This window comes from Sander lucioperca, chromosome 13 (assembly GCF_008315115.2).
Source record: "Sander lucioperca isolate FBNREF2018 chromosome 13, SLUC_FBN_1.2, whole genome shotgun sequence".
Lineage (NCBI taxonomy): Eukaryota > Metazoa > Chordata > Actinopteri > Perciformes > Percidae > Sander > Sander lucioperca.
The window spans coordinates 14,761,182-14,780,053 of record NC_050185.1 but is presented as its reverse complement, the minus strand read 5'-3'; the positions used below and the strand labels follow the sequence as shown (position 1 = coordinate 14,780,053).

The window sequence follows — 18,872 nt, the reverse complement described above, 5'->3', positions numbered from 1 at the left end:
ATAAACAAAATCTTATATACACAATCTTGATTGTACATGTTTTATAGACAGCCACTGTGTTGTGAAGGACTCCCGAACTACAAAGAATGCACTTACAGTAAAGGTTAAAATTAATGGGAAAATGATATGTGTAAGTGTTCATGAATAGGTCATGCATTTAAATGATGAATTAAACTTTCGTTAAAGGGGAACTACACCAATTTTACACACCAAAGTTTGTTTGCAGTTCTTGGGGGGGTACTACTGCATGAAAATTTGTGTGAAAACGCCTTTTGTTGTGTCTGATTAATTGCCTCAAGCCACGTTACTTGAGGTAACGTCAGTTGGGTCTGAACACCACAAGTTTGAAAATGTAAAAAACTGTGGGTGTGGATTTAGAAAGAAGTGAGATTATCAGACCTCTGTAGCTCCTTCCTCTTCTCGGCTTTATGCTAGCAGCTACTAGCAAAGCAAACCCGAATCTCCAACTGAACTGTTGGAGGTCGAGTTGCGTTGTGGGCAATGTAGGCGCCAGGTTTTGACAAGGAAGAAGAATGCTATGAGTGCGTTGCTTAAAGTGCTCATATTATGCTAATTTTCAGGTTCATAATTGTATTTAGAGGTTATATCAGAATAGGTTTACATGGTTTAATTTTCAAAAAACACCATATTTTTGTTGTACTGCACATTGCGTACAACAAAAGAAGTAAAGGCTGGACTACAATACAGCTGTTTGGAGCAGTTTGTGAACAGTGTTTTCTGTTGGAGATGGTGAGTTCCTTTGGGGTGGACTTTGGGCTTTTTCACTTTGTAAACCTATAACATGCACAAAAAAGATATATAACACAATAAAGGAAAGGGAAAAAGCCAAAAAGCATAATATGAGCACTTTAGTCAGTGGAGTACTCTACTTTAGAAAATATCTAAAAGCATTAGATATTTTAATGACAACAACAAAAATGTATGTAAATAAATGTACAAGTGTGACAAAATCCTACCTGATCAAATTCTTCATAGGCTTTTACTTAACTGTAAATATTAAGTTGAATCAGATTCATAATCTGAAGAGCACACTGGAAATGACCGTGTTTTCGGAAGCGGGTAATACAATAAGAAAAATGAATAAACAAGAGAAAAGGCGTCAAATAAATTGAGAAAAAACACGCTCTTCCAAAATGAAGATTTTAAGAAGAAAAAAAGTCAGCCTGTGTTATTTTTTGAAATGAGAAGCTAAATGTTACAAGCTACATATGCAAAAAGACACAGCAGCCAGCACTGTGAAAATCAACTATCATCTAATGCTACATGGGATTAACTGACATTCAGCAACTCGCAATGTCTTCACCTGATACTCAACATGCATGAGGGTTCACAAACCAGATTCCATATATTTGCCAAGGGTATTAAATATACCAAATAAGATAGTGTATTTTAACAACTGTCGTTAGTATTGTGAAGAGGATGTAAAATCAGGTATCTGAGGAGGGGCTACATGTAGATACCAACCACGTTTCTTGCCACCATTTCTTCCCGTCATCAACCATGGCCAAAATAACCAATATTGCTGCTTTGTACCTGTTGTGGAAGACCCAGATTTGCCAGAAAACCAAACGCTGTCGTGTCTGGATTAATAACATCATTCGGAGCCGCACACAGCTCAGTGGTTTTCACCGCTCATAGGCGGCTACAATATTTGTGTGAATGGCGCAAATTTTGTGTCACATCATTCGCTTCGCCGACCGCCAATTAGCGTCTATTCTTGTCTTTGCACGTGTCTTTCACATTTGGTGTCAATAAAGCATTAGACCAATCACTTCCTCTGTATCTCTGTATCCCAGCTTAAGGAACTGTCCAACAGGATATGTTATTTGGTGTCTTGTTACAGACATTTCTGCATCACAATTTTCAGCCAGATCCAAGGCTTTTGATTGCTGGTATCAATGCAATCCTTCGGACCTAAAATTGGACTCATGGTAACCGTAACCTACGGTTTCCTGCTGGCCCACTTATACTGTGCAGCCATTGGCCCAACCACCCTTTTCTGCTAGTGAACAGGGGTAATTATATCATTGACAAGTGTGTTGCAGTGTATTGTGCAAGCTCTCACAGTGTCTCCCTGTCTCTCAGAGGAGGACTGTCAGAGCAGCATTTCAACATCAGTTACATAAGAGTTGTCAGGTTTAAAAGAATATAGCTATTGGAACCAATCTGTATTTAATCTTGTAAAATGTTTTCGTACCCAGACGAAAGCTGTTACACATGTGCACACAGTCCGACTGCCAGCAATGTAACCCAGACCTCAACTCAACCTCCTGAAACACTGAAATGTCTCAAACACAAGCCCCGCCCCCTAGACAGCCAAGCGATAACGAGCAGTTGAAGCTCAAAGCCAAGCAAAAAGGGTAACGTAGTGTATTACAAAATACTAAATTAATAGAACATGTCAATTATGGCTCAAGAAGTTCTATTTTTGCATGAGTATTGTCACCAGTTTTCTACCCAGCAGTCATTAGGGAAAGTCACAGTTTTGTGAATTTTAGGTCGAAGTTATGTATGATTACTACTTGCCAGTGAAGGACTGGGAGTCGTCAAGTCAAAAATATTCTTACACAGACAGACTGGCGTCAGGGGAGGTCGAAATGTACACAATGTGTTTTAATGCGTCCTACAAATCTTCATCGTCCTCTTCCCTGGCATTGATGCCATTGCGCAGGAAGGCCTCTTTTTCTATTGACATGGCTCCTGAATCATGGTCGCACTTGAAGCCGTTCATCTCTGTGTCTGGCGAGCGATGACGAGCGCCCTCAACGCTGTGATGAATCCCATAGCCGAAGTAGATCACAAAACCTTAAAAAGCAGTGCAAGACATGTTTCAAAACAGTTCCTGCTTGCAACTGTGTTTTGCATAATGATGACATATTAAGGCTGACTGAATGGTCACCTTGTTGGACTGCCTATTTTAAGTTACTAAAGCAAACAAAGTTCCAGTTGTGTGTAATTAGTCTGAGAGACTCTACAGTGAAGGGTATGAGTAGGAAAACCAACATTTTTTTTAGCCAGAGACAATCAAGTGAAAGGTGTTAAGTCAAAAGAATGTTTCCTTTTAAGGGATCAATAACAATCCTAGAACTAGTAAGTCATTTTAAACCCTGCAGAGACTACCTACCTATAGCCATCCAGACAGCAAACCGTATCCAAGTGCCTCTGTCCAGCTGCATCATCAGGAAAACATTTACAAACATGCTGATCACTGGAATAAAGGGTAGCAGTGGAACCTTAGGAGTCAAATATAGAAAGGAGACATGGCGATTTGTGTTAAGCAAACATAAAGTGTGTTGAAATAGATACAAAATCTACACAGACTAAGTTTCTGGAATCAAACCTTGAAGGAAAGTTTTGTCTTGCTCTCAGGCTGTCTCCAGATGATAATGGTGAGGAGAAGACACACCATGAAGATGACACTGAGGGCTATGATGTTCCACACAGCAGCGCCTCCCTGCACTGCCATTATACTGAACACCAGGATCAACGTTCCTGCAAAAGTACATATGTTTGTATATCATTTCATGTATAATTCTGCGTAAGTGCCATTTAACTTAACACGCAGGACTCAGTTAATATATTTTAAATGAATCCATTGAATATATGATCACCTACCCATGAGAGAGGCACAGGTGTTGACAGCGAAGCCTGAAAGTGTGGATGGCTCAGGGTTATTTGGGAACAGGAGGTTCTTAAAGCTGAACCTCTCTTCCACACCAGGCAGGATACCCATACTGGGGACACTGATGCCGTCGCCCAGGTCCACATCATCGTGGGTATTTCCCATCTGATACACATGATTGGGCTGCTCAGGCTGGTACCTGACACAATCAAAAAACACACACCAAGCAGTTTTAGCATTGCGACTTTACTCTATATTCACATCACTGAAAATAGTTAATAGTCCCAGCGGTAACGCAGTGATAAAGAGCACATAGCCTATTGCAACACTAGTGCACAATGTCTATGAGTAATATCAATCATATTGTAGTGTCAACTGCAGTCATAATTTGTCTGGTGTTATATTAACGGAGTTGGAAACTGCTTTTAACAAGGCTGACTTTCACTGTTTGCTAAAGAGATATACACATATGTGGCAGCAGGAAGATGGTGATGGAAGTGTTAAAGCAATAGTGCGTAGTTTCTGTCGCCCCCATGAGGAATTCTAAGTAATGACAACAACACTGACGGCGCGTCCACATGATACAGCCTTCCGTGATCGCGCACACGCCTCCTCCACGTTGCTAGTAGCCAAAGACGACACGGAGGATTAAAAAAACATGATGGACTCTTCAGAAAAGGTAATTATCTTCACTTGAGCTTCTGCGTGGGAAAGTCACCGGACGACACAATCTTCTGAACATAGCCATCCTGAGAAATACAGAGAGAGTTGTGTGGAGCTGATAGTCTTAATTAGCTTTGTAAAACTCATTTGGCAATGGCTTGAATGTAACGGACGTTCATTAATATCAAAACGTTACTCACTAAAGCTTTAAGTGTTTCAGCTTTAAGCTGGACCAACTCTAAAATTACTCTGCTTCCCCAAACCAGTGTCCCTGGTGAAAGTCTATACTTATGTCCCCCCACTGACCTGAGAACCAAAACACAGGCAGCCACTAATGTGTAGGCCAACAGCGTCCCTATTGACATCAGGTCAACCAGGTCCTTCAGGTCGAACAGAAATGCCATGATAGCTAGAAAGAGAAAAAAAAAGAAATGGTTGGAAAGATTATAATACTTATTTTGATCCTGGGAAGCTTTGTTACTGTACAAAATAATTTGAAAGGTCTGTAATGACTTTTAGAAACGGTCCTTTGTTATTCCATAAACATGGAGTTTAAATGTCTTGGTCTTGTGTGATAACTTTTACTTTTTAGCTACGCTAGCTAGCTAACATGCTAACATCATATAGGCTAAACATCAGCATGTTAGCATTGTCATTGTCATTGTGAGTTATCAACATTAGCATCAAGCTTAAAGCACTGCTGTGTGCTACTACAGCACAAACATTTTCAATTAGAAATGAAATGACAGTAACAAATGGTTTAAATGTTTGGTAACACTTTACTTGAAGGTATCTACATAAGAGTGACATGACAGTGTCATGAACACATGACACAGTCATGACACAGTCATGACACATGAACCCTAACTCTAACCCTAACCATAACTTGTCATGACAAAAACCGAATGACACTTACTAAAAGAAGCGTCATGTCATAAACGTTTATGACTTGTTTATGTTTATAACACGTTCATGACAGTGTCATGTCACTCTTATGTAGCTATCTTCAAGTAAAGTGTAACCAAATGTTTAAATGGTTACAAGTAATGGTTATGCCACACTTTCTCTGTTGCTATGTGTATGGCAAAGAGGTCAAAGTCAATTGTGCAGGTTGTACTCTTTTTTTCTCTCTTGATTTTTTTAAAATAAACTTTCACATCATCTCATACCTTTCTTCTCTTCTGTATGCCACAGCCCTCTTAATCCCCCTCTCTTCTTCCCTCTCCTCAAATACAGGCCTCTGTTTTCCTTATCTGTCCCTATTTCACATTCCCTATCCATCTTACCAGACATAACCCCGGCAGCGACAGTAGACGTTATGGGGGATTTCCTCTCACTGATGTGGGCCAGGAAGGAGAAGAGCAGGCCATCCCGAGCCATGGCAAAGATGATTCGGGGTAGGGGGAACATGGAACCCAACAGACTTGGGAGGTGTGGGAAGAAAAACGTCAGATTGGGACGACAGTGGAAGGTGTAGGGTAGAGGAACAAGGGGAAAGGAAGGATTAAAGGAGGTCAATAAGGGAAAAAGGGGAAGAATTTGCAAAAGATGACGAATACGGTTAGCAAGATGGGAGTTGCGGATTAGGGTGGGAGAACGGACAACAGGATACGAGACTGCTGCACTGTAGAGCAGCAGGGGCATGATGTTGGGCCAAGGATATTCTGATGCCAGCATGCAATTTTTCTCCTCCTTAAATAGCAAATATGGTGCTCCACATGCTCTCAGTTCACTGTAGAAATCTTTAGTTACTTTAGCAAGCAGTTTAGTTTTGTTGTTTAAATTCCTTCTTACACCAACAAAAAAACAAAGTCCAGCCACTGACCCATGTTAGAAAAATGACAAAGAATAACCTGGTGAAAATAGATGCTGTTTTAAAACATGCATGTTAGTGTCTCACCTGCCCCAATGCCAGAGGTAAGGGTTGCAGTTAGCGGGGTTTTGGTGTGGGGGCTGATCCTCGCAATGAACTTGAAAAGCAGCCCATTGTTAGCCCTAGCCCAGATCACATGGGGGATAGGGAACAAAGCACCCAGCAGGGGGGGAGACCAGGATATATATAGTATCCACCAGCGTTTCAGTCAAGACCACCTAAAGCGAGACCAAGTCATCACCAAGACCAGAGTGTATAGAGACCAAGTCAAGACCAAGACTTTGAGGGGTTGAGACCGAGTCAAGACCAAGACCAGACCAGTGCCAGAGCTTCTCCTGTCTCTCGCATTCACTTTCTTGGGCGTGCGTGTTAAGGAGGTGAGGAGAGGGGTTTAACAGTAACAAATTTAAAATGAGAAATTAGTCAAGTTATTGGTTGCATCTGAAGCAGGAAGTTTTACATCCAATCACAGTAATGATGTTAAGACATACAATTAGACAACGCAGAGGCAATTTAGTGATATCTCTGCAATTGTGGTCTTGACTGGTCTTGAAATAAAATCTAGAGTCCTCTTTATCTGACACTAGAACTTCAAAAAGTGGTTTTGAGACCGGTCTTAAGACAAAGACCTGACAGATACAAGGAAAATCATACAGTACATTTACATGTACAATAGTGGCATGCAGGAACATGTTTAATATAAAACCACACATCTGTTCACACCCATTAACCATTAAAATCAACATTAAATATACTACGCACACCTTTTAAAATAAAAAATAGAATCAAATCAATAATTGTTTATCAATACAACAGTCATACAAAATAAAGGTTTGTATGTACAATAACTCCACCATAACCATTAAAAACTGATTATTATTAAAAAGAAACTTGTGGTGGTCTTTGGTGACATGAGTTACATAATCACACACTGATAGTACAATATATTCTTAGCAGTGCTCTTATTTTTAGTCAAAGGATCAAATCCCTTCTGAAGTTAAATATACACACACATGCACACGCACATGAATGAAGAGCACACAAGCATGCATTTAAAGCTAATGGCAGACCAATGCAGGTGTGTGTAACTGCTTACCTAGTAGAGAGGGCACAAAGAGAGCCTACAGCTACAGCATATTTGGCTCCTCCCCAGCCCACATAATTAAAAGCTACAGGCAGGGGGCTGTTGTTGTCCAGCAGGTAGTATGGCATCATGAGGGTGAGGGCAGCAGAAACACCAAAGTACGCTACAAAGCAGATAAGCAGCGAGGATACGATGCCGATAGGGATGGCTCTCTGGGGGTTCTTCACCTCTTCACCTAGGGCGTAGACAAGGAGCAGACAGTTAAACGGGGCAAAAAGTACAAGTTTGCCTATTTATTACTTCACCAGGTGCTGACATTTTCATTCGGTTTTTAAAAGGAAAGAAATCCTGCCTTTTGTAGTTTCAAGACACACATCTCCCTTCCCAGTATTAACATTATCAACTGCTCAATAGCATGGAGCAGTGCCACATATATGTGCTACCAAATGGAAGAAAAGACAAAGCACGTTTTATTTTTGTCAGACACAAAGGACAAAGAAACTATTTCCTACATTTCACTTAGGAGACTATCACTTTTACTTTCTTAAATAGTATATAGTCTCTTTTATGGTTGTATTGGAAGAATTCCAGTAAATGTGGAAAACTGGGCAAACAGATGTAGTAAAGAAACATTTTGCACAGTACTTTGCAACAAACTGAACAAGGATTTTCCCTGTGCACCAACAAGACTGAAACACCCAACCATTTAGCTGCAGGTGATTATGCAACAGAGCTCCTCAGGCAAACACTCACGACTTGTTCTGCAGTGAAATCACATCGCGATGATGGAGTGTGTATAACACTGTCTGGATCCTCTTCTATACCACTATTCATGACAGGTGACAGCGATTGATCGGATCAGATTATTGGAAGGTCGGGGGTCTACATATGTGTGTGCGTGTGGAGGGGAAGGGGATAATGGCTTCATGCCAACTTAACGGTTGGTAGCCAGAATACACACACACACACACACACACACACACACACACACACACACACACATGATATAATGGTTTAGTGCTCTCTGAGAGTGTATGTGAGAGACATGCCCCCACAAGGCATACTCAAGCAACCACTCAGGGTCAACCTCTAACTAGCCAATTAGAATTCAGGAACAAGAGGGGTGGGAAAAGCTGGGGGGGGCAGGGAGCAGGCAAACGGGAAGAAACCCTTTTTTCTTCTTTTTTTTTTTACAATCCAGAGGCCTCGAACCGATTAAACAGAACTACATGCATAAAGACACACCCACAGGTATAGATTTGCACAGTGTAAATCAACATGGGGAACATATTCTCCTCAAACTTCGTACCATGATGTTTGCCCCTATCCTGTGTCACAGTGCTTTACATTCCACCAAGAGCTAAATTGGGCCAAACACACTAAACTGCATCTTTTTCACTCTGCCCTGTCCCTCTTATGTAACACTTCTTGATGTTTAGACAAGCTTAGGGTGGAAATGGTTCCAACTCTAGATTGAGTTACCACACCCCCACCCCCCTCAAATACTGACACATACCCAGGAAGCAGTAGAAGGGATACGATAAGTGAAAAAAGAGGAGAATAGGGCCAACTGAGTGAGTGTTTTCTGCTTTCTTCCAGCACTGACCTGTGGTGGCGATGCAGTCAAATCCGACAAAAGCATAGAAGCAGGTAGCAGCACCCGATAGGACGCCTGTGAAACCAAACGGCATGAAGCCGCCCTCTCCTAAACTTTCTTTGGTTGGCAGGATGTCTGTCAGACTGAACAAGGGAGGAAAGAATGATTAAAATCAGCAAAGAATAACCTGTATGTGATAAAAGACATTTAAAGAGTCAGTTCACACAAATTGCACACAAAGTCGTAAGGTCTGTGGATTACCCAGAGTAACTGAGAACCATTAAGTATCAAACATAACATAGGGTGTTTCACAGAAACGTATTTCAAGTTTAAAATTGCATAAATTGCAATATATCACAGAATATCGCAATATGTTGAAAAACGCAATGATATTGTATCGTGACATACATGTAAGTATCGTAAAAATATCGTATTGTGGGGCCTTGATTCCCACACCTAGTTCTTACTTGAGGCTGGAGTTACTGGTATTATTGGCATGTAGGATCTCTTCAGGGTCAAGCTGCCAGTTCTTCAAAGTACCTTTGACCAGACCAGACACCACCATGAACAACAACACTAGGACGTTGATACACGTAAAAACCTTATTCACCATTGCTGACTCTTTGACCCCAAATGCCAGCAGACCTAATAAATAGAGAAGACATGGAAAGGAAAAAGGGAATTACAACTTCTTTCGGGGAAGAAGACTGAACTGGAGAGGCAATACATTCAACTTGTTACAGAAGTTTTGTACTCAAATTTGACAACCAAGTTTCTGTAGTGAATATCTGCCACTGCAGCAATGTCAAATATCTGTTACAAGTGTACAACAGTTGGATCACAAGAAAGAGGGACTAGAAGAAAGAAGTTTTCCTACCTGTGAGGGTGATTATGATGACAACAGCAAACATGTCAGGGTACTTTGCCAATACACCCGGTGCATTCATTGACATGTACTCTCTGCAGAACTGCTCTATGCGCTTCCCTACCAACTCGTCGAAGGTAGCGCTCCATGCTCGGGCCACACTGGAGGTACCTGAGATGGAGAAAGACCGGTTGAGGTAGGTTTTGTGGTGTCTGTGCTTTTGGTTGTCTTGTTGTACCCTCTCATTCTGTTTCTTTATCTGCATGTGAACACAAACAACAACAAAAGGAAACAACATAGTAGTAAATACAGAGTTCTATGATATTTACCAATGATATAGGAGAGGATGAGGTTCCATCCAGTGATGAAGGCCCAGAGTTCCCCTACAGTCACATAGGAGTAAAGATAAGCTGAGCCTGTCTTTGGAACACGGGCTCCAAACTCAGCATAGCACAGACCGGCCAACACTGAGGCCAAGGCTGCTATCAGGAAAGACAGCACAATAGCAGGACCTATGGGGCGGGACAATATATCATATGATCAGAGGGTTTAAGATTTGTCTCACAAGACGTCTTCTTTACATTTGCAGCAAATGTTAATTTACCTGAATTCTCTCGTGCAACAGCACCGGCTAGCACGTAGACGCCAGCGCCCAGGGTGCTGCCCACACCCAGGGCCACTAGGTCAAAAGTGTTGAGGCATCGGGACAGGCGGGAGTCCTCTGTGTTACAGTCCACCACCTTCACCCTCAGCAACTGCTTCCCGAAACTCAACAGCTTATCCAGCGCCATGGATCACAGTCTGGCCTCAGGGAGGAGAGGGGGAGAAGGTTGACCGGGGTTCAGAGGTCACAGAGGGGAAGGGGAGATGTCACACACACCCTAGTGGGAGAGAAAAGATGAGGGACAGTGATTTAAAGTTCCCCACAGTTATAGTTGACTCTGTTGCTTAAAAATAAGCACAGAATGTTTTATTTTCAGTCTTTCAATAAACACTGGTCACACAGTGGTCCTGGGGTGTTATATAACACAGCCCAAATCCACAATGTTTGACTACTAGCCAAAAAAACAGAGGCCTATAGGGATAATCCATCTTATTGCTGGATACGTTGCTGACATGTGTTACATAACACAACTCACAGGAGAGGAGGCAAAGCCCTCGAACCGACTGTTCAACACAAAAAGAATCGTAGAAAACACTTTCTTGAAACATGCCGCGGAGGCTCATCATCACATAGCGTTACTCTTACATATAGCAGCAGAAACTAAACCTACGGAGACTGTTATTATTTACCTTTGCTCTGGTAGTACAGTACAAACAAGGACAATGCGCTACAGTAGTTTCAAACTATCTCTACCCTCTGGAGGCAGCTGAAAGACTTATTTCCTAAGTGGTTGCTGAGAAGATACTCTGTGTCTGTCCAACATGCCATGCACATTCCTCAGTGCTGAGCTCACAAACTGAGAGGTAATACGAGGTATTTGGATGGAGAAAAAATACAGAGGGCAGATGGAGAAATGAAAAGGGGGGAAAAGAAAGAGGGGAAGGGGTATAAACAATGTCCTGCAGCTACAGTATGTTAAGTTGTGGCGGTCTGATAGAAGTCCAGAGTGACATGCAGCGGCACAACACTGTGACCCCTTTCCAGATAATGACACCTCTCCACATGAGGACATAAACCCCAAACAGTCATGTCATGTGGACATTGCAACAGTCATGTCACACCTCATGGAAACTTCCACATAAGGGTAAGCTAAGGTGATGACCTTGTGGGCTTTTTTTCCTTCCAGAAAACATTCAGTATGCTCAGCTACAACTTTCCTTCCTGGAATTAGACCACGCATAAAAAAATATATATAAATAAAATGTCTAAGGGATATAAATTACTTGTATGCAAAAAAAAAAATTTTGCAGTGGGAAAAGTTTACTGTTTAGTTTTCCTAGAAAACCGTCAAACACAACCAAAACACAACTATTGCTTTCCTAGAGTATGATATGCCTGACATGCAACCAGCCACATTACTGAATCTAATCTATAGAGATCTAAAAAAAAAAAACATTTCCAAAAAACTTTCCTATATTAAGAAGCTGTCTAAACGCTCTAAACGCTGACCCAAAATACTGCCAGTGATACTGACACGATTGTTTCTTGTTGCACCAAATTGTCCACCATAATCAAGCTGAAATTATTACACAAGTCAGAAGACATTAAATTCAGCCACTCCCACCTGCAGCTGCTATTTAGTGTTGCAGACGTCACTATTGTCTGCGCGGTGTCATTGATAATAAATTATGTTGCATGTCAGCAGTAAGGCTCGCTGAATGTTCTTTAGAAATGGTGTGGAAAGGTTTACACAGGTGCAGGCTCTCCTAATGTACCATCGTGGTACTGCCCACCATTAGGAGCTAGGGATGTAACGGTATGAAAATGTAACCTCACGCTTATAGTGACCAAAATGATCACGATTTTTGGTATTATCGCGGTATTTTTAAAAGTGTGTTCAATATGTTCAGAAAGCACTGATAGGCCTACACAAGCTGAATAGTTTCCAAAAGTGTAACAGTGTTTATTATATTACAAAAATATAGGCAAAACCTTTTCAAAAGTGCAACTTTTAACATCAAAGGAACAAGGGTTCAGCATGTAAACGACATATTTGTCAGGAACATTTCCAGTAGTGCAGGTTTAAATTATACAAATCCAAACATTCAAGCTAAGACATAAAGAACAATATGTAAACAAATCAAAGAAACACCACTAATTAGACTCAGATGAAGCTGGGAAGGATTAAACATACGGTTTCCACACCGTGGTAATCCATCGTGATAATAATTATATTTTAAATGGAAATGGTTATTGTTATTGTCAACATTTTTATCGTGGTTTACCGTTACACCGGTAATTGTTACATCCCGATTAGGTGCCTAGAACATGACGATGTTGCTTTTGGAGCTGATTGATTAATCAATTAGTAGACAGAACTTGAATAAATGTGCTTTGTTTTTAAGGAGAAATGGCAACATTTGCTGGTTCCAGCCTCTCAAGTGGGTCTTCTGATAGTAAACTATTTTGAGGTTTTGGACTGTTGGTTTGTTGTATTTACTCATTATACAAATAGTACTTTTATGAGGCCATTATTGTAGCAAAGCTATTTGCAAATGGGTGTGGAGAGTTGTGAAAATGTATCTCAAACCGTGTGTGCGTAATCAGATAAGCAAATATGTAAAAGAATCTCTAAATGCAAACTGAGAGTTGTGAATGTATACAGGAATCTGCAAATGTGCATTCAAAATCTGTGTGCGTAATCAGATTTGTATATGTGTAAAAAAAATCTGCAACTCTGTATGTTTTTAATTTAGATTTACAATGTCCTGAGATTTGTAAATGTATAGAGAAATCTGTAAATGCATACATAGATCTGTGAATGCATAGACAAATCTTTAAATGCGTACATAGATCTGTAAATGTGTAGAAAAAGATGCGTACACACCGACTAGAGGTATGTAGGCTGTATTTCTACTTAAGCACAGTGCAAGCAGAGCGCTACAGACAAATCACCACATGCATTTGCAGAGCTCTGCCATGGCAGAAGTGTAGCAAAAGCCGCGTGTAAAAAGACAATCGAGAGGCCTTCTGAGTTGTTACTGATGACTGTATTTCCAGCTCTTGGAGCGTTTTCATATATAATAATATCTATCTACTCATTTACAAATCTCAGTGCACTGAATACAGATTTGGATTTTTTTTTTCAAATTTACAAATCTGATTATGCATACATGGATTCTAAATACACATATGCGGATTCCTGTACACATTTACAAATCTTAGTACGCATTAAGGGATTATTTTACACATTTGCGAATTTGATTATATGCACACACGGATTGAGATACATCTGCACAACTCTCCACACACATTTGCAAATAGTTTTGCTACAATATTGGCGCCATATATGTTTTTTACATATTCAGTAAATGTAATTGCATGCTTAAGAAGTGCAAACATACAGCAAATTAACAGTAAATCTAGAGAAATGTCTATCTGTTGGTAAAAAAAACTATAATGAAAACAGCTGTTGCACAAATAATCCATTAAATTACTGGACCAAACCAACAGCAGTAAGACATGCTTACAGTATATCATTAGAAAATAAGTAGCTGATAATTACAACGGCTCCTGTGCCACATTATCAACGTGGCATCATGACTTTGCGTAAACATACACGCCTCTTTCTAAAGCCACGTGGCGTGTTATCGCGAGGCTACGTGTTATCGCGAGGCTACGATTGGTTTTAACTTCACACGCGGGGCAAAATAAAAACTGGTTGGGATTAGGAAAAGAAGAACTGCTAAGGAAACAACACACGCGGAAAACGAAGAAAACATCACACACGGAAAACGCAATCCCCGCTCTCCTGTGTGAAAGTCCTGTGTTTGACCCATCCACCACCCCGACCAACTTCCCTACGCGGATTTTCGCCCTTTCATACTACTCGCTATGGCGTCAATTCACACGCAAACGCAAGGTAATGTAAGTCAATGGAGGACAAACGGCGTTGATAAACACGCTGAAAAGCGAGTGTGCGTCTTGATAACACGCCAATAACGGCATACCAATTGGCGTGTCATACATACGCCACTTCATAAGATCAGTCTGACATTATTGTAAAACCCGGGAAGGTCATTAACAAAAGTTTAGAATGAAAACACTATTCAAATATCCAGGGGTAATCATAATCTTACAGGAACAAACACACACACACACACACATGCACATAAACGCAGAAGAAAGTAACTTATATGAACCATATGACCCCTCACTGACCTGGGTACACGCATGGATGTATTATAAGAAGGTATACAGTTCAGTACAATCAGACAAAATAATGACACCTCAAACAGAAGGAAGTCTGACTATTCAATACAACATCACATTTGAAACAGGAGGCACAACGAAATACATGTACAATGTCAATGCTGCAGATCAATGTCAAAATGCCAATAACCTATGCCCACATGTTGGAATGAGAAAATATATAGAGTACTTACTTGAAAATCACCTACAGATGTGCTTCACCTGTTGATCTGAGTGAAAAGTTTTAAAGAACGCTGACAGATGAGTGATTAAAAGACGTATTTGTTAACTATTCTTCAAGCTGCCGTGAACACTGCAGAGCGTTTGACGGCAGCCATTCTGAAATAGAATCTGGAGGAATCACATGGCTTGGCTATTCCAGGCAGTGTGCGCGCTCACACACACACACACACACACACACACACACACACACACACACACACACACACAGTAAAAATCTAGCACAAGCTGGCTGACCGTGAAAACCTTAATAAATAATGTATTTTTACAATAATGACTCTGGATACCTGTAAGCTCTTAAATAATTAGAGTTGAGGCTACATGGATGAAAACAGTCACAATAACAGTGTATCTACAAAAGCAGTAGCTTTTTTTATGAAATGTACCCCAGCAAGCTCCAACCAGTGGCTGCATCCAGACAAGCCTTTTCATTGGTGTCACTCATGCATCTATGTACATAAATTCATACATGCATGCTTTGTTTGAATTCCCTGTAATGAAATAATAATACCACTGGAATAAATATTAAAGTTTCAAAAGTGTAGGGATTAAAGTTACAATAAAAAAATCAGGCTTTAGAAAGCATGGTCCCTTCTTATCTCAGTGTACACTCACACACACACACACACACACACACACACACACACACACACACACACACACGCACACATATATCTGACCCAATGTCATTTTAAAAGTGTTTTGGCAGAGAGTAGAGCAGATGAGATGTGGGTAGAGAGCAGAGCCTGGGAGCATCAGTGGGAGGGAGTGGATGAACAGGAAAGGGGGTGTGATCCTTTGAACCAATGAACGTCGACCATAAATATGACACTGCTTGACATTTAGGATGGCTAGAAGTCCTTTTCAATACCACCTACAAAATAACTAGGTTACACATTTATTAAATTGTACAGCATTATGTTGGAGGAATGAAAACGTATTATGTATGTGTGTTGGTGGATTGTTTTCCTGTTTTGGGGTCATTGAGTTCAGCTATATGCCACATTCACTATAGGCGTCCAGCTGAGTGGAATCACTTTCTGAAGGTGGGTTCAGTAAGGAGAACGAATGACATGCAACAGCAGTGTTGAGTGTAAACAAAGTGATGTGTTGCTGCTTGACTGACCATGTGCTCACTGGGTCACCTTGTACTTGTGCTGGTGGATTTCAACAATGCCTGTCAGATAGTTTGACAGTAAAAGGCAAAGACATAGGCAGCCAAGTTTTGACTATAAAAAAGAATGATTTATAGTCACACTAAGAACACTAACACTGAGGGACAGACAAAGTGCCCTCCACCTGTCTGAACAAACAACAACCTTACTCTCATCCTCTTCCCTGACACGGACCAGAGAATTAATCACATATTTTAGGAAACAAAAAATAGACTTTTTACCTCCATTCAGTTTAACAATTATGCTAAAATACAAAGGCTCTTTACTTTATGAGTGAACAACATGAGGACTTGAAAGCATATGAAAGAAAGCAAAATGTACTGATATCTCTGTTTAACACTGGAGTCTCTTTGCTGATTATTTGCTGATAATTTGGGATCTGGGATATTCAGAAGAAAATGTGCAAATCAGAATATCTACCGGTAAATTATCCCGTTTTAAACCTCCAATATGTTTACATATTATTCAAAAGTTGAAAAAAAAAAAACATTTATTCGGTACCTGATTTCCCTGAGAATATTTACATTTTTGTTGCCATAAAACAGTCCTACTATTTTAACATAGCATATTTGTGTTCATTTGTATTCAGATACTTTGTATATTCTATTGCGTTTGTTCATAAGAACACAGTGTAAGTCATTGTACGTTCAAGAATTAAAAAGCTGGTATGGGGCATCACTGTCCACTGCAAACAAATTCACTTTCAGAATCTACTGAACTATTCCAGCAACTTATCACTTCTGTAATCATGAGTACACCTTGTGTGTGTGTGTGTGTGTGTGTGTGTGTGTGTGTGTGTGTGTGTGTGTGTGTATTACTGTTACCCAATATTGTGATAAGCACCCGATCAATGTTTTGTACACACTGTAATCCATGCAGCTACATTTGCTTACATTTTGCACACAGCTCTGGCAAGTCAACATCAAAAACCAATCCATTGTAATGTGTTTCATCCCAACTGTGAGTATAAACAAGATCCACACACTATTCAGAGCAACTACAAGTTATGCTGGTATTACTAATTATACAGGCAACCAAACATGTAGCGTGGAGATGCAGCAGAGAGGAAATATGAAGCCCTAGCAGCTCAGGGAACCTGGAAAGCACACACACACACACACACACACACACACACACACACACACACACACACACCCTTCAGTGCATTTGTATAGGCAACATACAGCCCTGCAGTCAGCAACTTGCACGCTAGTGACCCACATCCAGACCAGCTAAAGTTAGACCGACTGAAACTGCTCTTGCCACGAAGATCTAAAAGGTCAACTCTTGTTACCGAGTCATTCTGAAAATGTAGTTAATATTAGAATATAAAAATACAGTTGTTAATTCAGCAATTATGCCACTCATTTTGTCACACTTTCTTCTGATTCCGCTTTTACCGAACAGTGTTCGGTAAAAAAAATGCTTAAGCCACAGCGTAGCCTAATTACTTTTCCTTTACTGTGAGTACATTTTCTAATTTGCGGCTTGCTCTGCATGTCAGTGCGTCTACTTGCATGTCAGTACGTGCCACTTGCTGCTTTCACTCTAGACCAGTGGTTCCCAAACTTTTTTGCATCAAGGACCCCTAAACGGATACAAATTAAACCAAGTACCATTTAATAAGATTTCGTCCCAGGGTCCCCCTTCTGATAGGATTTCTGGTTATAGATGTTTTATTACAAAAAGTATATAAAAACACATGACCAACATATTCATACATTCTGTCACTGTGTTACTTTAGGAATTATAGTGAAAATAAATGATTCCCCTTTTTGCTGGGGACCCCCTCAGTGACCCCTGGTGGTCCCCTGACCCCACTTCGGTAACCAGCGCTCTGGACTATATTCACCACCGTCCCCCTATAAGGTTGCAAACCTCTCATGGCTGATTTCAGACCAGTTTTGAATCCAGGATAGTTGCATTCCAAATCCAAATCCAAATCCCACAGCCACCACCTTCCTCACATGCATCACCAGCCCTCTTTGGTCGGCTACGCTCTACTGACACAGCCCAAGCCAGTCTTAACCTTAAAACACCCCAGGGGCCACCGCTCTCATATTACATGATTACAGCCAATGCATTTTAAGTATCCCTTAAATGTAGAATCACCCAAACTGCTGGTTCTGCATCGTTAATAACTAAGTTGCAAGTTGCATGAAAAGGAAATTATGCAACAAAGTTTAGTTTATTCGGATTGTGAAGCACCATTCACAGGCATGCTACAGGAAACAGAACCACTTGGGCTTCTATGAAGCAGTAAAAATGGGGTCTGAGCAAAACGAACATGTGGTTTACAGCATGGGTGCTTTCGTGTATTCACGCACCCATTCCATTTTACGCAAGGAAAATTAGTTTCTCTACTGCTCCGTAGCTGGTGTGCATCACCTTAAAATCTACCCTGAGGCACAGATACTCAAGTTAGTAATTAAACACTGTTTATCCATTTGCATGTGGCTATGTAGCATAATGCAACGCTATAAGAGTATTACCTTGTAGACCCTCCGGGCGCGCATGAAGCAGTGATCCAAGATTTCGAGGTCTACACCGCAAAACTGCGTCGACACACGGTCGTCGGCAAAGTTGTAAAGTGTCTCTCAGGTGGTAAGGAGTTTAAAGGGTTTCGGGTTGCTCTGTTTTAGCGCGTTCAGATGGAGGAGAGGCAAACAAGCGGCCCCGCCCGCCCATTACCATTACAGTTGTGCAATAGCCATTGGTCTCAAACTGCATTAGTGACCAACAGCGCTGTGCAGGAAGGTCTGGCAATGCGAGGCTAGATACCGACTGCCACAAGTGGCAACTGGCTGAAATTAACAACACATTCATGAGTATGACACTCATTAATTTGTTAAAGAGTTTTGATCATGAGACAGGCAA

General features: G+C 40.8%; 1 protein-coding gene across 2 annotated transcripts; it reads right to left on the bottom strand.

Annotated features, from left to right (window-relative positions):
- Nucleotides 1-1,255: 1,255 nt before the first annotated feature.
- On the bottom strand, nt 1,256-18,762 carry slc7a1a (solute carrier family 7 member 1a). 2 transcript variants are annotated; one of them, XM_031320302.2, is made up of 13 exons: nt 18,488-18,762; nt 10,330-10,606; nt 10,055-10,237; nt 9,738-9,896; nt 9,328-9,505; nt 8,870-9,003; nt 7,276-7,498; nt 5,593-5,729; nt 4,613-4,715; nt 3,637-3,842; nt 3,362-3,513; nt 3,146-3,254; nt 1,256-2,826 (listed from the first exon to the last, which is right to left on the bottom strand). In XM_031320302.2, the coding sequence occupies exons 2-13, from the start codon at nt 10,514-10,516 to the stop codon at nt 2,645-2,647; spliced, it is 1,953 nt and encodes a 650-aa protein (XP_031176162.1). In that variant the 5' UTR covers nt 10,517-10,606; nt 18,488-18,762; the 3' UTR covers nt 1,256-2,644. The 2 variants fall into 2 exon arrangements, with proteins under 2 accessions (XP_031176162.1, XP_031176163.1); XM_031320303.2 differs by lacking the exon at nt 18,488-18,762 and adding an exon at nt 14,775-14,936 and having other exon boundaries at nt 2,569-2,826.
- Between the last annotated feature and the right edge of the window lie 110 nt (nt 18,763-18,872).